The sequence below is a fragment of the Hyaena hyaena genome, unplaced genomic scaffold (genome assembly GCF_003009895.1).
Source record: "Hyaena hyaena isolate Hyena2069 unplaced genomic scaffold, ASM300989v1 scaffold_63, whole genome shotgun sequence".
NCBI classification, from domain to species: Eukaryota; Metazoa; Chordata; class Mammalia; order Carnivora; family Hyaenidae; genus Hyaena; species Hyaena hyaena.
Window position 1 is genome coordinate 746,335 of NW_024080695.1, and position 20,809 is coordinate 767,143.

A 20,809-nucleotide genomic window follows, 5' to 3' on the forward strand; every position below is an offset into this window, starting at 1 on the left:
GCGCCTGGGTGGTTCAGTCGGTTAAGTGTCTGTCTTCAGCTCAGGTCATGATCTCAACGGTTCATGGGTTCGGCCCTGCGTCGGACTCTGTGCTGACAGCTCAGAGCTTGGAGCCTGCTTCAGATTCTGTGTCTCCCTCTCTTTCTGTCCCCACCCCCCCCCCAGCACCCTGTCTCTGTCTCTTCTAAAAATAAACAAACATTAAAAAAATTAGAATCGGGGCCCTGGTGGCTCAGTCGGTAAAGCGTCTGACTTCAGCTCAGGTCATTTTATTTATTTCTCTCTCTCAGAAATAAATAAAACATTAAAAAAATTAGAATTGTGGTTTTAAATTTCCAAATACTTTGGTGTATTTCCCAGATAGCTTTTTTTTTTTTTTTTTTTTTTTTTTATTTTTTTTTTTTTGAGATAGAGAGAGACAGCGTGAGCAGGGGAGGGTCAGAGAGAGAGGGAGTCACAGACTGAAACAGGCTCCAGGCTCTGAGCTGGCAGTCAGCACANTGAGCAGGGGAGGGTCAGAGAGAGAGGGAGTCACAGACTGAAACAGGCTCCAGGCTCTGAGCTGGCAGTCAGCACAGAGCCTGACGCGGGGCTCGACCCCACGAACCGCGAGATCATGACCTAAGTCAGAGAGAGAGGGAGTCACAGACTGAAACAGGCTCCAGGCTCTGAGCTGGCAGTCAGCACAGAGCCTGACGCGGGGCTCGACCCCACGAACCGCGAGATCATGACCTAAGCGAAAGTCGGACGCTTAACCAACTAAGCCACCCAGGCACCCCATCTTTTATTTTTTAATGTTTATTTATTTATCTTAGAGAGAGGAGGGACAGATAAAGGAAGAGAGAGAATTCCAAGCAGGCTCTGCACTGTCAGCACAGAGCCTAATGGGGGCTCAAACTCATGAACTGTGAGATCATGACCTGAGTTGAAGTCAGATGCTTAACCAACTAAGCCATCCAGGTGCCCCTCCAGGTATTTTATTTTTAATTGAGGTATGATTGACACAACATTATATGAGTTTGGTATAATGTAATGATTAGGTATTTGTGTATATTATGAGATAACTTACACAGTTAGTCTCTTGTTAACTTCTGCCATCATACATAGTTACAAAAAGAGTTTGCTTTTTTTAAATAAGGACTTTTAGGATCTATTCTTAGCAACTTTCAAACTTCAGTACAGTATTAACTACAGTCACCATGCTATACGTTACATTTCCAGGACTTATTTATTTTATAACTGACATTTTGTGCATTTTGACCTCCTTTTTTTTTTTTTTTATTATTAGCTTAATTCTTTTGTAATCAGAGAACATACTTAATGTATGATTTAAGTTTTGGAAAACATGTGTTGATTTGTTTTATGGCTATCTTGGTTAATGGTCCGTGTGTATTGGAAAGAACTTGTATTCTGTTGTTGGAGAGAGTGTACTGTGAATGTTATTTCAGATTGGTTGATAGTGGTGTTCTCATCTTCTGCATCCTATCTGGTGTTTTTATCTAGTTTAGTTACAAAAGGGACTGTTGAAATTCCAGATATGACTGTAGGCTTGCCATTTCTCCTTTTAATTCCTGCTCTGTGTATTTTGAGCTCTGTTACTGGCGTGTTTACTTATTTACCACTGTTATTGCTTCTTGTTAATCAGTAATGTTGTCATTATTATTATTAATTTTGTCTTCATCATCATCATCTCCTTCATTCATTGCTGCTAACATTCCTCATACTAAAGCCAGCTTTTTCTGATATTCTTAGAGCCACCCAGCCTTTTTTGGTTAGTATTTGCATTCAGTGTGTCTCCCAACCTTTATTTTTAACTGATTTGTGTCTTTATAATCTGCAGTAGAAAGCATAGTGGCTCTTGCTTTTAAATCCAATCTATCTTCTAACAGTTGGAAAATTTAACTATTTCTATTTCATGTCATTATTGATATGTTTGGATATAAATCTACCATCTTTTTTCCCCATCTGTTGTTTGCTACTCTTTCCTTCCTTTTCCTTCTTTTCTTTTGGATTAGTTGAATATTTTTTATGATTCTATATTACCTCCTCTTGGCTTGTTACCTATTACTTTGTTTCATTATTTTTAGTGGTTCTAGAATTCACAATATGGATCTTCAACTTTTGATTTATTTATTTTTTAAATTTATATCCAAGTTAGTTAGCATAGTGCAACAGTGATTTCAGGAGTAGATTCCTTAATGCCCCTTACCCACGTAGCCCATCCCCCCTTCCACAACCCTTCTAGGAACCCTCTGTTCTCCATATTTAAGAGTCTCTTGTGTTTTTGCCCCCCTCCCTGTTTTTATATTTTTGCTTCCCTTCCTTTATGTTCATCTGTTTTATATCTTAAAGTCCTCATAGGAGTGAAGTTATATGATAGTTGTCTTTCTCTGACTGACTGATTTCGCTTAGCATAATACCCTCCAGTTCCATCTATGTAGTTGCAAATGGCAAGATTTCATTCTTTTTGATCACTGAGTAATACTTCATCGTATCCGTAAACCTCATCTTCTTTATCCATTCATCCATTGATGGACATTTGGGCCCCTTCCATACTTTGGCTATTGTTCGTGCTGCTGTAAACATTGGGGTGCTGTGCCCCTTCAAAACAGCACACCTGTATCCCTTGGATAAATACCTAGTAGTGCAATTGCTGGGTTGTAGGGTAGTTGTATTTTTAATTTTTTGAGGCACCTCCATACTGTTTTCCAGAGTGGCTGCAACAGTTTGCACTCCCATATATCTTCAACTTTTCAACCTCTACTTTCAAAGAATATTATGTATTTAACATGTAGTGTTAAGAGCCTTAAAATGTACTGTGAGCTCTACCAGTGTGTGTGTAGTCATCTATTTTTCTCATACAAATACAGACTTTACCATACATTTTTATTATTTTTGCTTTAAATGGTTAATTATCTTTTTAAAAGACTTTATAAATGAAAAAGTCCTTGCTCTTCCCCTCTACTTCCTTTTATAAGGTTGGTGTTCTTCACACCTTTCATCTGCGCTGTTCTGCCCCGGGGACTGCCTTTAACATTTCCTGTAATGCAGGGGAGCTGCTGTTTGTTTGAAATCTTTCCCTTTGCCTCCACTTTTAAAAGTTATTTTTGTTAAGAATTTTAGGTTAGTCATTTCTTTGTTAGTTTCTCTGATTTCTGTCAGAAGCATATTGTCATTCTTGTCTTTGCTCCTGTGTGCAGAAGGAATGTTTTCCTCTTCCTGCTTCTCAGATTTGCACTCCATCATTGCTTTTCGATAGTGTCACTCTGATGTGCCTTGGTGTGGTTTGCTTTCTGTTTATTGTGCTTGGGATTAGATGAGTTTTTAAGATATGCCAGTTTATAATCTCCTCAAATGTGGGAAATTTTCAACTATGTCTTTATATAGCCTTTTATTCTGGGATGCCATTACCTGCATGTTAGACATCTTGACTTTTGTCTTAGAAATGCTGGTTGTTGTTTTTTTTTCAGCCTTTTTGCTGTACCTCATTTTGGATTATTTTTATTACTTCAGATTTATTGATACTCTGCTGTAAGATATTTTTCATTTATAGAATTTCCATTTGCTTATTTTTTACGTTTTCACTTGCTCTCCTCGTGTTTGTGTTTTCTTCTACCTTCTGAAACTTACAGAGTTTACAATCACCAGTTTCAGATTCTTGTCTGTTGGTTGCATCATTTTTGTTATTGTGGGGTCTGTTTCTATTGATTAATTTCCCTCATGGTTATAAGTTATGTTTTCTTTCTTCTTGGTTTTGTTACTGGATGCTGGACATTGTGTATTTTACCTTGTTGAGTGCTAGCTTCTGATGTATTCTTTTAAATTGTGTTGTATTTGGACAGAGCATAATAACGGATGTTAAATCTGTATAAGATGAGTACTATAAGGTGACACATTTAAGGATTTACTATATAGTCATGTGCTGTTTTAAAAGGCCTCATTTCATCCCTTGTCACCAGGAAATGTTACTTTCCAGGTTCTTGGTTGCTGTTCTGAGTCTGTCCTGTGTGTCAGGCAGCATCGGTGCTAGTGTACAGCGGTGAGCAGGACAGAAAGGGTCCTGCTCTTGTGGAACTGATCTTCCAGTGATGAAGACAGGTAAAAAACAAAACAACAAAAACAAGAAAATAAGGGAGGCACCAGGATTTCAAATAGCAGTTTGTGATGTAAGAGATTAACAGGGATGATCAAGATCAGATGGGCACCCACACCAGTACAAATACACCAGTATTTGAACAAGGGCACTTTTTCATGGAGAACCAAGAGTTAACTAGTAACAGGAGATCAACTGCTCACATCTGGGAAGGGAACGGAAAGAATCCAGCCTTGGCACATCTAGAGCGCAGCCACCAACACGCAGCTTAGGGAGAGGACTCCAGGCAGGACCCCGTTGGGAGAGGCTCTCCCGGTATCAGAGCAGCTGCTGAGGAGCTGCAAGTCGCAGGGGAGCAGGCAGCACTCCGTTCACCTTGCTCGCTCCTCTTAGGGGTCCTCTTAGGGGCTGTGGCCGTGGCTGTGGCGGGAGAAGAGCCCCTGTCCCCGCGGTGTCCCTCTGGCGCCCTCTGCTGGCAAGGCTCCCCTTGGCTCCCCTGGCAGGGAGGCATGTTTGCCGCGGTGCTGGTCCCAGAGCCCAGCAGCAAGGGTGCATTTGAAGCCCACAGGCAAAAGGTTGACCCCTGGTTCCACTGTCTTTCTGCTGAGGTATGACTGGTAGAACCCTGTCCGTCTGTCAGGCCATCTAGAGGGTTAGTGGGTTAGCGCTCCAGGCCAAGAACAAGTACGGGGACAGGAAGGCAGCAGTGTGCCTGGGAAAGCTAGAGGACTGTGGTAAGAAAGTTGAGTCTCTTCCTAGCTGGTATGGAAGGTTCTGTGCAGGGCGGTGACGGGTCTTTCTTGTTTCAGCCACCACCCTGGCTGCTACTTGTAGAGGGGCCGAGGGCATGGGTGGAGACGGTGCCGCCGCGGTAGGCAGGCACAGGGGACAGTGGCTTGGGCCGGTTGGGCGCGGACTGTGCATCTGCTGAGGCTTGAAGTCGCACGTCAGCCTTGCTGTCAGATTCGATGGGGATGGAGGAGCGAGGAGCCCTGCTTCGGGAGGTGCCCGGACCTGCTGCCCTTGGGGGACAGCCTGCTTCCGCAGTCGCTGTGGTATCTGAATGGCCTCATTTTCAGGTGCTCCATCTTTTGTCGGGCTGCCCGTAGTTCTCCTTGGTGGCAGACGCTCCCCTAGGCCGCGGTTGGGATTTGGCACGGGACTGCCGTGCCAGGGCCTCTGTGAGACACCCCGCAGTGTCGCTGAGAGCTGGCCCGCCCCTGGCCCCTGCTGCTCCCTGCGCCCGGCCTCCAGGGGCCGCACGATAGGCCCGGTGTTGCTGTGCTGCACCCAGTAGCAAGCCCAGGCGGGGCTGCACGGGTCTGACCGCCCTGAGCCTGAGAGCGCCCGGCAGGCGGTTGCCACAGCCTCTGGGGGCTTGCGGCCCTGGTCTTCACGTGTGCGCACGCCCTTCAGGGCCCCTCCCGAGGCTCTGCCCTTCTCCGCAGGTGTGCGGGCAGTGGCCCGGGGGCTGGCTGACCTGTTGGTGCCCTTTCTTCATGGGGAGGGGCGGTCATCCACTCTCAGATAGGAGCCCACTTCCCACATTGTAACCGTTCCTCTCAGGTCCCGTCACCGAGGGCCAGGTGCCAGCTGGGTGGGTGTGGGGCATGTCCCAAGACCGGGGAGGGGGTAAAGGTTGCATTTTCGTCCCCTGGAGTAGCTGTTCGTGAAACCTTCTAGGGGCTGTTGGGTCTCCTGTCATGAAAGTCAGAGCCCGCTTCATCCTGCCGCCTCTGCCCAGAATGTTCTCTTCTCCAGCCTCCTGTCTCTCAGAACACACTGCGCTGCCGGCGGGGGGGGGGCGGGGGGGGGATGGAGGGTAGGGCTTCCCCGGGACCCCTGCCGCTTCCAGTGGGACTCCGGGGCTGGGGTCGCCTGGCATGGCGGCGGGTGGGGGACCGGCCCCGTGTGCATGCGGGGGGTGGAGCTGCTCTTCTCTGGAGAATGAGTGGCGTTTATGGACGGCCTTCACGAGGTTATGTGGCCCTGTCCGAAGGTGAAACAACTAGTTGCAAACAAAGGTCGGGAAAAGTTGCCCGGATGATGACATTGGGGATCTTGTCGGTGTCTAGGTTTAAATCTGTTCCTAAAAGGCCACTTTCTGACCTGTTAATCACAAATTTGTGCCGTAAACGTTTGAACATAGTCTGTTCTGTTCTCTTTTGAAAGCAGGGCCAAGACTTTCTTCTTCACTCCCCTCTCAGCGGCTCGCAGCCGGAGGCGGGCGGCGGGCGGCTGGCCCTCAGCGCGCAGACGCTGCCCTCGGCCGGGCTGGGCGGCGCCCCCTCGGATGCCGCATGTGCCTGCGAGGCCTGCAGCGAGCGCAGGTACTGGTGCCCGCGGGTCCCCGGGTGTGGGGCGCCCTCAGAAAGGGAGGCGAGGAGAAGCGAGGGGCGCGAGAGCCACTGGGCAGGTCGGCGCTGCGGCTGCTGCAGGGCAGAGGGGAAGAGAAGCCGGGACCTGGGGGGTTTGGGCCCGTAGCCATAGTGGCTCAGAGTGGGGGTGGGGGGCACACGGGCTTCACGGGGAGTGAGGGCTGCCTAGGCGGGCGCCTGGAGATGGAAGGGAGCATCCCCTTTCCCGACGTGGGATGCCAGGTGCACTGGCTCCCGTCGTGCGAGGAGGGGCCCATTGTCCTGGAGCCCAGGGTATAGGGACCAGACAGCTGGGAGCACCTGGATACACAGCAGACGCCCCCACCCCCTTGGGCTGTCTGGAGGGTAAAGGGCGACCCCGACCCTGCACTGACTCTGACCTTGCTCTTGTGCGGCCTCACAGAGAGATTTCGGCAGAGACGGACCGGGAGCCCCAGCAGCTGCAGAACTACTGGTCGGAAGTGCGCTACATGGTCCGCTGCATTTACCGCCAGGCGGGCACTCCGCTGGCCGACGACCAAGACCAGAGTCTCGTGCCCGACAAGGAGGGGGTGAAGGAGCTCGTGGATAGGTACACGCTGCCCCCTGTGTCATGTCCCTCCCTCACCTGCTGCCCGGGAAGCCTCCCCTCTGCGTGGGGGTGGGGAGGGGGGCGGGGGGGCCTCTCCTTTCGGGATCCAGTGAGCTCAGCCGGCTTGCTTGCCTGAGTGCACTGCCAGTCTTCAGCAGACAGATGGCCCAAAGCAAGCCCGATGTTATGGTAAAGTTTCAAATTCCAATTCTGATGAAATGCCTCTTGTCTGTATGATTAAAAAAAAAATGAATTGACGTGTTTCTTTCATTTCTTAGCACTGAGACAGACCATAACACTGCTTTTTGAGTACTTTCTGTGCCAGGGTCACGTTACCTAAGCATATTCTCAGGCACTCTTGTATGTAATTAACCCAAGGAGAGCAGGACAGGAAGTTATCCCACTATCAAGGTGAGAAGAAGCTTCCATGAGGTCAGGCAGCTTGAGAACACACATGAAGTGTGAGTGCCAAGCCTGCTGTAGCCAGGCCTGTCCCTGTGGGTGATTCTCAGACAAGAGTGGCTCACCGCACGGTGTGTGTTCTCCACAGCACCCCGTGCCCGATGACGATACGGAACTTGAGGCGGCCATAATTTTTATTCTTCCTTAGCCATTTGTAGCATCATTTTTCTCTTTTTTTGGCATGTCCCAAGTAAGAGGGATAAATTTGAGCTAGACATTTCATGGATTGATTCTCTTTTTGTTCCTTTTTCTCACATTTTGAATGCAGCGCCTTTGGGGGTCTTAGAAACCCTTGTTTGCTGTACAGCACAGTTTATCCTGGAGACTGGAACAGGGATCGGCCATGGGTTCTACTAACTAGTGGATGAATCTGGCCAGTGTGTTTAGCGCTTGACCTGAGAACCCCTGATGTTCCAGGAGGTGGTTCTGGGTGGTATGTGCCTGTTTTAGAAGTTAGGTTGCCCAGTGAGTATGTAGTGAATATGAAGAAAAAACATAACCTGCACCTCAGGCCTATGACTTCATACAGTGTGAATGCTAGGAAGCGGCTAAAGTCAAAGGAGGCAGCTGAAGGAGAATACTCAGTGGGTACAGTGTGGTGAGAGGTGTGATAGTGGCGATTCCATGGGTGATACTGGGAAACCGCGTTGCTCTAATAGTGAACTAATGCTGTTACCAAAGTGGAAATCTCATGCCCACCTGGAAGTGTATGTATCAGACGCCGTATTCCCCTGGTCCTTGTGTCTAAGAACGCTGCTGTTTTTGTTGTTTGCATGCGGGATGTGTGTAAAGCCTGCTCCTGGAAGCCCGTAAAGCCGGTGATAATCCTTTCCCCCTTTCTGTGACCCTCAGTGTCCTGCCTGGCCCTGCTCTGCGCCGCTCGCCTGCTGTTAGTCACTGCGTCTGGCGGCGCCAGCCCCCGTCTGTCATTCCTCTGATGGGCACACCCGCTCCTGCTCTGGAGCCTTTGCATCTCCTCTTCTCTCTGTCTGCAGTGTTCTTCCTTCCTCAGGTTGTTTTTCCTCCCTTCCGTTGTCCACATTACTTTTTGGAGTCACCTTCTCAAAGAGGCCACCCTAAGATCTGCGGCACCTCCCTGCCATCACTGTTTCTCCCCTGGCTTTCTTTCTTACTGTGTTACTGCCATTACCTAGGATTCCATCATACGTATGCATGTGCCATAAGCGTCATGAGGCCGGAGCTTATTTACTTGGCTTCCTCACTGCCGCGGTTTGACAGGTTAGAATAGCTGTCAACACGCATGCGCCAGTGTCTATTGACACTGGTATGTATGAATGAACTACCGTGGCATCTTCGGCACACTCCTGCCTCTTGGTCACACGGTTTTTTAAAAATCTGCTTGCAGAAGTACCACATGGTTATTTCATTAAACTTCTAGAATTTAGAGATGGACAGAGACATAAAATAAAATGGATGTGTAATGCGCTGTGCTAAGAGGCATCCAGTCTCCTTATAAGTCTGTCATTTGAGTCTTCTGTGATGTCCATTTAACACATGAAATCCATTCAGTTTCACAGGATGGTTGTTGTGCTGGAAATTAAGAAACTGTCTTTCTGAAGTGTACCTCAGTGGGAGTCCCATCAGTTTTTATGGTTAATCTGGCCACATTTTGCATAAGGCTTCCCATGTTCCACTGCTGGGTTTCACTAGGTTCTCGTCTTTGTAACTCAGGTGGCTTGGTGCGCTAATTTAAAACTGGACTCGATGGCAGCCTACGTTCTTCCCTTTTGACCGAATGTGGCGCCCCGAAGGTGAAGGATCCATTATGTAAAGTCCAGAACTTTGGCCTAATACGTTTTGCAGCTCATGTCTAATGAAGCTCTGGCCTCAAAAGCGCGTCTTCCTGGTGGCGGGTCACAGACGGACCCTGTCATTGCCCCAGGGACCCTGGGCTTCCATCTGCAGGCTTCTCAGAAGCTCACATTTAGAGGAAACGGCCACTTTACAAGTAGATTATCTACAGGTTAAGAAGGAAATTCATAGATATATTAACTGCTCCTGCAGCCCAGTGGAAAGGCCTGTTAATTTTTTCCCTGCTCTTTATTTTAGAGATTTTATTTTATACACTTTTATTGGTTTTTTTGGTGGGATAACTTAAAAAGGGACATATTGTTTCGACAGTGTCCTCTGATTATAAAAATAAGCCCATTTGGATTGTATACGGAATTCCTAGAAAGGAGGACAGAAGAGCTGCGTTAGTTCTGCAAGCCAGGGGTCATTTCTGCTGGGATCGTTGGTTTTCACCTAACATATGGACATTGAAAGTTGTCTCCAGTCTCCTGTGTTTTTGATAATCTTGTGGTTGAGAAAGCACATCCCTCCCAAGACCGCAGCTGGGGTGCCCGTGTGTGAGTGCTGCCCCCTGCTGGTTGCATGAGCTGCCTTTTACCCGGCGCGTGTGGACTTGTGTGTCGAGCTGAGGGGTGAACTCAGTGATCGACAGAGTCGGTACACATGAGAGCCAGTGCTAGTGCAGGGTAAGCTCTGAGTAAACACTGGGTTTTCTGTCAGTTGGCCGGTGACTTTGGAGTTCTCTGTGCTCTCTGTGCCTGGGCTCCTCTCTGTTGAGTGGGGTGCTGTCCCCTCTCACAGGTGGTTGTGAAGATGGCTGTTGCCGTCGTCGGGTGGGTGCCTGTTCAGGGGCTCCAGGATGTTGCTCACCTGTAGAGAACAGTTCCACGGAGGGCCTTATGTGGGCGGGTCACGGGTCAGAGGTGACTCTCTCTTCTCTGCGCAGGCTCTGTGAGAGGGACCCTTACCAGCTGTACCAGCGGTTGGAACAGCAGGCCAGAGAGTATGTGCTGGAGATGAAGGTCCGACTCCTCCGGCAGCTGTCGGCCGCATCCAAAGTGAAAGCCCCGTCTGCCCTGCAGGGCCCTCCGCAGGCACACCAGTTCATCTCCCTCCTCCTCGAGGAGTACGGCGCCCTCTGCCAGGCGGCACGCACAATCAGCACGTTCCTTGGCACGCTGGTAAGCGGGAGAGCCGCCTTTCTCTGGTTCCGCCGGGGAGAGCTGTGGGGAAGGGCTGCAGTCGGGAGAAGCTGTGAGGCTTGTGTTTGATCGTGTGCACCGCCACAGCATCCTCCTTGGTGGTGTTCAGGCACGTAGGGAAGAAGCTGATTCCTGTCCCTTTTCTCTTTCTCTGGACTTTGCCATGGGATAAAAGTGTTGTGTGGGTTGATGTCTGGGCAAACACATCATAGAAATACTCTTTGGAGACCTGGAGGCCTAAGAGGGAGAGATGGGGACTGCATGAGTTGAGGACCAGTGTGTGCATTAACAGGGAGAACAAAGAGAGATGGCTTCTGTCTTAAGTCGTTAACTCTGTCATCAATGTGTGCACGCAGAGCATGAGTCCTGTAGAGGGCACGTGCTGACAGCCCTGTGGCTTTCAGTCATTGATTCCACAGTCCAGTCCTGGGTTAGGGATGGGTTCACAGAAACAACCCACACCGGTCTGGTAGTGCCCCCCAAACACACACACACTGGTCTGGTGGTGCCCCCCCCCCCCCCCCCCTGGCAGGGAGAGGCTGGCGCTTGTGGCAGGCCACCCACACCTCCTTAGGGACACAGAGGGGACAGGCTCGCCCCACCCAAAATTAGGACTCAGGATAGAATGGGGGGGCCCCCCCCCCCCCCCGGTCTGGTAGTGCTAACAGGAGACAGGCAGGTGTGTCCTTGTGGGTCACTGACCACCTCACAAGGTAAGTTGGCACGGATGGGTTAGAAAGAGGCATGTAGTGAAAGGGCAGTTACTGGAAACAAGCCAAGCTGGAGATCAGTGCCTTCTGTCAGCCCCGTCAGTCGGTGCAGCTGCTGGATAGAAGGAGACCATGGTCCCCGAGAGACCAGCCATTCGTGCTTTCTGGACTGTTACAGATATAGCAATTTGCTGATAGTCTGTGGAGCTGTTCTTCATCACCTAAATTTTATTATTAAATGATACTTCATTGGGCTAGTTTTGAGTACTTTCTCACTGGTAAAACTACATTTTGAAATGAATATAGTAACCAGTAATTCCTAAGATTTTAAATGTAATGGTCTTTATGTGACTCTAAAGTTGAGAGACCTCCCCGCAAGAGAAATGTGCAGATACACAGTTTTGCAGGTAATTTCAAGGGGTTCGTGGCCTTTCCCAAGCATTCCTGCAGTGGACCTTGCCGTTCCCGTGACTGACTCCCTGCAGCCTCCAGGAGAGCTTGCGTCCAGAGAGTAGGAGCTGCGGGGGGGTGGGGGGGGGGGCAGCGTTTCTGCTTTGGGACATGATTCTGCAGTTGAATGCCAGTGCCCCGAACAGAGCCAGGCTCGCCTCCGCCACCTCACTCCTTCCTTGCGTACTTCACGCGGCTCTCCCTCTTCTGCCTCGGCTTACTGAAAGTAAGTCAGAAGTTCACATCTGGTTCCGCCTCCTCCGTGACCACAACCTTGAGACCTTCCCAAGTCTGCTGTGAGAGGGGACAACCAAAGTAAGGGTTCTCCTGGCTGTCTGAACTTCGTGCGCAGCGGTGGAGGGCACTACTGCGGTGCCCCAGCTGGTGCTTAAGTCCGGGCCCTCCTTAGGCAGTTAGAGTGGAATATGGCTTTTGAAGCAAACATTGATTGGGACCCTGGTTATTGGAGCAAATTCCTAGAAATTTACATAGAAATATTTTCTTGTGGTTTGGAAAAAATTCATAAGCACAAAGAACAAAATATAGTTGTTTGGTCAGTGATTTACGTCACTTTGGTTGCACATAGAGATACTCTCTTTGGTTTCCAGTGGTACAGCAGCCGAGATACCCTGAACTCTTCCTTCCTTCAAGGGAAACGACTGAATTACTGGACGACATAAAGTAAAACAAGGATAAGAGCTTGTACAACACATTGCTGAGGTGGCATGAGAGGCAAGAAGCCTTAGGGGCGAAAAACACCCCGGAAGCTGGAACCCTGAGTAATTTGCGTGCTCCACAGCCGCCATTCGCTGCAAGGACTTGTAATCGTGGAAGACGGGATGTACAGCCTGGGCCCAACCCCGGGTGGCATCGGCACGCAGTGCTGGGCCCTCAAATGGCCACCACCTCAGTGTGAGAGTGAAGGAGAGGCCTTCGGACCGGAGGGACAGCAAGGGCATATGCCCGTTGCGATCTTGGGTGGGCAAAGGTGAAGTACAGCCTCCCAGAAAGTTTGTGAACCAACTGCCACCTAGGCTTGTGGTCTCAGCAAGTGCCGTTGGTGGGGTACAGCAACTCCCAAACCCATGGGATCAAGGCTGTCACGTCAGTAAATCAAGCAGTGCGCACGTGCTGGGCTTGGCGTCATCCCAGGTAACCACAGTGACCTTGCTGTGTCACAGAAGCTGACCGTGGTCTCTTATTACTGACTCACACCCAATCTATATACAAATTCTCAATTACCTCAAAAACCTCTTTTATGGTTGGAGTGTTCAAATCAGGATCCATCAAGGTTCACAGAGTTATAACAATCTCCTTCCATGCCCGCGGGGTGATCTGTGCAGTATAAGAAACTGACGCAGCTGAGTTAAGATTGAGTTAACGTTAGTGTCTCAAGGCAGTAGTTCTCAGCATTTTTGCTTGGGACCCTTTAAACCTAAAACTGAGGACTCCAAAGGGCTTTTGTCTTTTTATATTTTATCTATTAATATTTGCTATTTTGAGATTAAAATAAATTTAAAACTATTAACTCATTTTTGCCATGAGCCCATTACATAACATAAACAGCACATATTTTTAAATAAAAAAGAATTATTTTCTAAGACATGTTTAGTAAGAAGAGGGGCATCATTTACATTTTTGCAAATCTCTTAGTTTTCTGGATCAAATAGAGGACATATATATTCTTCTAAATGCTTCTCCACTCATGCTCTTATCATACGTTGCCTAGGCTGTGGTTATTGAAGAGAATCCTGCCTCACACAGATATGTATTTGGAAAAGGGAGGCATATTTTAATAGCCTTTTCAACCATTTTTCTTTGAGAGTACAGCAGTGCCTTAGTGCTTCTTAAATGCTTATTTTTGGGAGAGAGCGCGAGCACATGCACCAGTGAGAGAGGGATAGAGGAGGACAGAGGCTCCGAAGCAGGCTCCACTCCACCCGCCGTGAGCCCAGCTCGGGGCTCGGACTCAGGAACCGTGAGGTCATGACTTGAGCTGAAGTTGGACATTTAACTGATCGAGCCACCCAGTTGCCCCCAGAGCCTGTTAGTGGTTAGTTGCAGTGTACACTCTGAAACCCTTGAGCTGACGGTACTGTTAACATCAGAACCATTCTTGTAGCCCACGCTTTGAGTGGATCTGCCTACACGGGGGTTTCTAGCATCATGCATTGGTCATTTGGAAAATACTGGTTCACTGAATAATTTAGTGCAGCTCTTCCTGATGATATTCCATGTAAAAAGTGACCTTTGTTACTGTCACCACTGACCCTCGTCAGAACAGAGAAGCTTCAAGCCACAGTGACAGTTTTCTAAAGTTCTGATTTTTACTTGAGAGCTCAGATTTTATAATTGGCCACAAATCAGGTCAATTATTTTCCTTAAAGCAACAAATCACCTTGCGGCGCAAACCTTGCCAGCAACTTGACTGGCTTCTCTGCAAACAACGTCTCCTGTTTTTCTGATTCTGCAGAATCCACGGGATACATCTAGACATAGAAAGTATGTTTAAAAACATGACTTTCATGGGAAAGGCACTTACTTGTGGGTTAATTCCACAATGCCCTGGGGAATCAGAGGATGATGGGGTCTCACATTTTATTTTTAAATTAAGTTTTACTTTATTTTTAGAGAGAAAGTGCATGAGCGGAGGAGAGGGGCTGAGGGATAAAGAGGGAGAGAGAATCGGAATCCGAAGCAGATTACACACTTAGTGCATAGCCCAACAAGGGGCTTGATCTCATGGCTCTGGACTTGTGACCCGAACTGAAATCAAGCGTCAGATGCTCAAATGACTGAGCTGCTCAGGCACCTCGATAGGGTAACATTTAACAAAATTTATTTTATTTTATTTTATTTTATTCTTATTTTTTTATGTTTATGTTTAAGAGAGAGAGTGTGCACACACACATGTGCATGGGAGAGGGTCAGAGAGAGAGGGAGACACAGAATCGGAAGCAGGCTCCATGACTTGGGGCTTGAGTTCATGAACTGTGAGATCATGACCTGAGCTGAAGTTGGAGCTCAACTGACTGAGCCACCCAGGCGCCCCCAAATTTATTTTATTAAAAAACTTAAAATTTTTTTGAGAGATTATATAGAGTGCAAGCAAGGGAGGGGCAGAGAAAAAACGGAGACACAGAATCTGAAGCAGCTACAGCCTCGGAGCTGTCAGCACAGAGCCCAACATGGGGCTTGAACCCACGAACTGTGAGATCATGACCTGAGCCGAAGTCGGATGCTTAACCGACTGAGCCACCCAGGCGCCCCAGAAATAGTTTATTTTAAATATTAAAATAAAATTAGGACTGAAGTTATGCTTCTCACTGTCTGTGAAATGCCTTGCTAGACTGCAGTAATCATGAAATCTGAATTTCCATCCACAAGGGCAGAAGAATCTTGAATATCCTGGTATTTCTCAAGGTCTGTTATAGAACTCGATTCTCAATACCTTCTCGTTCTTCTTCCAAATCCCAGAAACCTTCTTGCAGTTGAATGTGAAAAGTAAAACTAGCCTGGATAGAAAAGCCCCAGCTTGAGTCATTGGTGAGCTTGTTCTCCGGACTCTAGCTCCGGCGGCCTTAGCTCCTGCCTGTTCTGGTTGTAGAGCCGAGTCTGGAATCCCGTCGCTGCCTACCCCTGTGCCCCCTGGCGGCTCCCGGTGCCGGTCTTGGTGCCCCTGTTGGCGCAGCAGCTGCACAGAGCCGTCTGTGCTGAAGCCTGCGATACATGGCATGTTCAGCATGTCGTCTGTGATCACGTCCTTATTACAGTTTCTCATTCCAGAAGTGGGGCTGAGTTCATTGGTTCCTGGGCCAACGTTCCTGTATTGAATGATGGTTCCGAGAGGTGCCGGAAGGCACATCTGCGGGAGTGAGAGCAAGCTCTGGAAGCGTGGGTCACGCTGGAGGTTTGAGGTTCTCTGCAGGCGCGGTGGTTTCCTCACTCGGTCGCTCTCTGTAGGGTATGGGGAGAGCACCGTAGGTGGCGGAGTGGGCACACATTTGTGGTGCACTGATGCCACTAGTGTGCGCTCAGTGCTGTCTCACTGGTGTTGGTGCTCAGGAACAGGAAATGATCATTTTAACTCGGTCTCTCAGCCCCGTGCCAGCCAGTTATCAGGGGGCAAAACATGGAGTCTTCTTGTATAGGCGTTTACTACATCTCCAGGTGCGATCGCTTTGATTCAGTGTGGCTACCTTGTGGAACAGACCACTACATGTGGTCACTGCGAGCACTTCGTATCATGGAGCGTTGCTGCATCTTGCTGAGCAGTTCCAAGAGCTGGCAGTCACTTGGGGAAGGAGCACTTCCCCGTGGACGTAAGACTGAACACAAGTCGTGCACGTGTGCAGCTTATGGGTGGAAGCGTCACTTCCCACGTGCATGTGCTGGTAGCAAGATCCGGTAGGAGGGAATGCCGCATTTAGGAGAGGTACTGCTGTCTATCCTGGCCACCTTTTGTTGAGGGCAAACGGATGTCACTTTCCGTGGTGGCCAGGACCCTCTTGAATGTTTAAAAGATGTCTCCAGTAACTGATGAGTTTGCCTGCGTTTATTAGGAAGAGGAAAGACCTGACTTTTCATGGCGTATCACTAGTGGAGAAATTATTTGCATCTATCAGAATGGGAGATTTCTCAAGACAGGCAAGCAAATGCGTCTCCGGTGACACCTGCGTGTGGGTGTGCACTTAACCTGTGTGAAGAGCAGGGCTTGCCATGCATCCTGGAAGCACAGTCGTATGGAATGACCGTCAAATATGTGCATGTGCTTCTCCCTGTGCTGTTTCTTCAACTGTGTGTGTCTTACCCCCTCTCTCTGTTGATTTTAGAAGGGGGTAGAGGTGGGGTCCCATGTGTGTGGCCAGAGACCTGCATCGCGGGGTGCTCTGGGTGCACAGGGAGCAGCGCCCCCTCATCCACAGGGTGTTCGGGCCTGTCTAGAGGAGCGGGGTGGATTCTTCTGGGCAGTTTTCAGTCCTCATCAATATGGTACATTTTCCGTTTATTTATTTAACTAGGAAAATGAACACTTGAAAAAGTTCCAGGTGACGTGGGAGCTGCATAACAAACATTTGTTTGAAAACCTGGTCTTTTCGGAGCCACTTCTCCAGAGCAACTTGCCAGCACTGGTGTCGCAGATCAGGTATCTGGTCTTAATCTGCATGTGTCTCTGTGGGGTGACAGCATGGGCCTTTTCCCTGTGGTGTAGCATATGTGCATCTGAACACCGTTGTAGTGTGCAGCTCTTGCCCAGAAAGTCACAGGGCTTGGGAAGAACACAGCTTGGACAGAAGCTTAAAACCCTAAGAGCAATACAATTAAGCGTTAGCTTAACAAACTCTGTAATAATGCCACCAACGTTTACCACCACAGAGTGATGAATCACTAAATTCTACACTGTAACCAACTTTACCGTATATGTTAACTAACTAGAATTTGAGTAAAAACTTGGGGCAAAAAAAGATTTAACACCACAAACTCCCTGTAAATAAGGACAAGCTGTGGTAAACATACGGTTTTACTTTGACGAGACTCAGGCTTGGTTGGGTGACTGTGGCATAATGCATGCTGTGGCACTCAGGTGTCCAGGGGGGTGGGGGGAGGGGGTGGGAGGAGAGAGGCAGCCTCCAGCATGGACCTGACGGTGCCAGGGGCTCCTGGGTGCTGAGGGCAGGGATTTGTGTCTCTCAGATGTTCCCTCCGTGCCTCTGTTCAGGGCTTGGGTTCTTCTTCCTGGTGTAGGGCGTCCATGGGGCCTCCCCACGTGTGCCAGGACGGCAGGGCCAAGGACCGTATGCAGGCCATGTGCCCCGGTTGATGGGGGGGCGAGACCATGCGGCTGGGGGGCGGTGTGTTCCCACGTGGCTCTGCTCCGCTGGGAGGAGCCTCTTGGATCTGCAGCCCCTGTGCGCTGATGTTCTGTGGACCCAACCACGTGTGACCAGACTCCTGCACTCTAGATGCTTAATAACAGCACAGACCAGGGTCACCTTTATTTAAATGTCCATGCTGAAGTTTATTTGGACCAGATTCACAAAGAAGGGAGTTGTTTTTTAATGTTTCTTTACATTTGAGAGAGAGACTGTGTGTGAGTGGGGAAGGGGCAGAGAGAGACGGAGACAATCTGAAGCAGGCTCCAGACTCTGAGCTGTCAGCACAGCTTGAACCCACAAACCGCAAGATCATGACCTGAGCCAAAGTTGGAGGCTTAACTGACTAGCCACCCAGGCGCCCTGAAGGGAAATTATTTTTAAGTAAATAAATTATTATTGTAGTTGACTTAACACAGCAGTCACTTTTTTTTCTCTCGAAACCCATGTATCAAACTAGTTTTCATTTCCTGTATTCCTAAATCCTATTTGAGGGGTCATAATTGTCCGCACTTAACACTTTGCCTCTAGAGAGAGAAGAACTCTAAAAGCAGTTGGATAAAGGCAGTGGGGGCAGAGGAATCAGAACAAAATGTTGTGTGGGTGTGGCCTATGCTCCGCTTGGCTCCTGACCCCTCCTGGCATCCCCTTCCCCTCAGCCTGCTCCCCAGCCACCCTTTCCCTCTGTGTCCACTCTGCAGGCAACTGGCACATTCTGTGGTGGGGACATGGAGACTTGAGTGTCCTAACTTTGACTCCCACAGAAGAGAGTCAGGAAAGTATTAAAAATTGTGAGTTGGAAATGCAGAGCGTGGTTTTGCCCCTAGTCTCAATGTTCACATCCACCAAAAGCACTTTTTATGAAAAGACATGAGTTTTGGGAAGGGGGAGGGGTTCTTACATCAGGATTCTAGGGCCTTGTATTTTTCTTTTTCTGGGGCGCCAGTTTGTTGGGCTTATCATCAAACTGGGGCTGAGTGACTGGGACCTGAAACGTGTTCTGAAACTTCCTTAGTTCCAGATTTCTTAGTCACTCATTGTACAGTGATGGTCATACTCCAAAGACTGGCAGTGTTTTAGTCTTGAATGTTCATTCTGGGGTCAAGCTGCAGTATTGCTCATGGGAACAGGGTGGGAGCCAGGGAAGTAGAGATGGGGACAGAGCTGGGGAGGAGGCAAGAGAGCATTCCCCAGGGGGGCTGGTAATGCCTGGAAGGCCAGCTCCTCTGTGCTCCCTGGCAGACTCCCTTTTCAGACCCAGGAGTAGTTCAGGTTTGAGCTTCTGGTGTACAGATCTCCATTTAACAACGTGTGCAAGGTTTGGGACGACTTGTATACAAATACCACCCCCTAAAGTAATGACCACATCTGTGGCACGTAAAATCTGTAGTTGTCAGTATTTTAGTTGACAGTGGGCTCTGGGCCTGTGTTTCTTTAACTTAATTATGAAGTAAATACAGATCAGGAAAACTATACAAAGCAAATATATAGCTTAATGAATTATTGGCGGGTGCGCATCCCGTGGCCACCCTCGAGCATGGCACCCGGGAAGTCAGTCCCTCCGTGTGGCCCATCCAGGCATGGGGTCCTCTCCCCGAGCTGCCGCTGAGCTGGCCTCTGGGACAGACCTCCTCTTTCTTTTTTTATTCTCCTATAACTCAGCTGTGTGCTGCTGTGGTCTTGCCTGGTTTTTTATTTGATATATCTTTCGTATTTTGGTTGTTTTTTTTTTTTTTCAAACACAAATTTTGTGAGGCTGACCTCGTGTAAAGGAACAGACTTAGTTCAAGAAAGTTATTTCTCTCTCTTTTTTTTAACAGCTTTGCTGAGATACAATTTACATACCGTACAGTTCACTTATTTAAAGTATACGGTTCCATGGCTATTGGTATATTACATTATCAGTTACTAAAAATTGTGGCAAAGCATGTGCAACATAAGGCTTGCCATTTTAACCGTGTTTAAGTGAACAAGTCGGTAGCATTGGGCAGCCATCACCAGTATCTATTTCCAGAACTTTTTCATCACCCCAGAGACTGTCGTGGTTAAGCAGCGATTCCCCACCCCTTCTGTTCCCCGTGTGTTTGATAATTCTTTAACCTCCCGGTCCTCACTCCACACCATCCTTTTCCCCTTGTAATTTATCTGTGAAGACCCTGAGCCCCTGGCCCTTCGGTGATGCTCAGGGTGTGGATCTCACAGCCTGGGTGCCCACGGAGCCCCGCACCAGCTTTCTGTGCTGCCTGAGAGCTGGTGCTGAATCCAGAAGCTTCATCAGACTTGTTTCCTTCCCTGTGGCAAGACCAGGAGCCTCATTGTCTGCTCGTTTGTTGTTATGGGTATTAGCAGTGACTGCCCAACTAGTTTTTATTTTAAATATATGATATTAATTGTTAGGGAACTGTTTAATTGGGTTTGTGAATAAACTTACCAAAAGTGACTTTATTTCATTCTCCTTATCACTGACTTTTTCACATGCATGTTATTTGTCATCGATGTTACCGTGAGGATCTTTCCATGGGGTTATCATGCGTTTACAAAGTGAATATTTAGATAGTAATCTGTGCGTTAAACCACTGATGTCGTGCGCCGTGAGGACATTCCTTGTTCCTTCTTTGGATTCAGCCCAGCTCTGCTCGAATGTAAGCCTTGTGCCTACACGTGCTCTGATTACCCCACCAAGCATGTCCCAGGACACGCTTTGCTCTCCATGGGCTCACAGTGGAACCTGTATCATGGTATAGGAGAGCAGCTCTCACTTCTGGTAGAAGGGGGAAGAAAAGTGTATGCTGGGCAGATGCGGGTCTCCCTTAACATCCCCGTTGTCCAGGTGCTGCGAGAGGCAGGATGGTGTTACAGAGATGATGAGCTTTGCGTGAAGCTTAGGAATCCGCCTGTGATGAGCACGGCTGTGGGGGCAGGAGTGGGAGGGGAGGCGCAGCTCCGTGACTGATGCGCAGCAGGACAGAAGGCCGTGCTCTTGGGCCCCGGGCCGCCCAGTCACTGTGCAGAGCCCAGAGCCGCTTCAGTCTTGGTCTTTTAGAACAGTGGTATTCACCACTGATTGGTTGTCTTTGGAGCTCTTTGTTGAGCTTCTCCTTTACGCCAGGTTGTCTTCTGGGTGCCTCACAGCAGCCTGGTGCAGTGCATAGCGGTGTCCCGCTTGTCATGTCGGGAGAGGAGGTGACGGAAGCAAACCTCCGGTCTCTGGCCCAGAGCCCTTGGGCCCCTTTCTTTGGCTGAGATGCCTTTCTCCCT

The 20,809-nt window shown here is 48.8% G+C and overlaps 1 protein-coding gene across 8 annotated transcripts in view; it reads left to right on the top strand.

Moving 5' to 3' along the window:
* FAM193A (family with sequence similarity 193 member A) overlaps positions 1-20,809 on the top strand; it is a 164,376-nt gene that overhangs the window by 92,116 nt on the left and 51,451 nt on the right. For 5 of the 8 annotated variants that reach the window (XM_039232071.1, XM_039232074.1, XM_039232079.1 and 2 more), the window contains exons 3-6: positions 6,266-6,423; positions 6,875-7,042; positions 10,263-10,497; positions 16,700-16,824. In XM_039232071.1, the coding sequence (XP_039088002.1) occupies positions 6,266-6,423; positions 6,875-7,042; positions 10,263-10,497; positions 16,700-16,824 (686 nt within the window). The remainder of the gene's footprint in view (positions 1-6,265; positions 6,424-6,874; positions 7,043-10,262; positions 10,498-16,699; positions 16,825-20,809) is intronic. The other 3 variants (XM_039232072.1, XM_039232075.1, XM_039232076.1) reach the window with 1 other exon arrangement.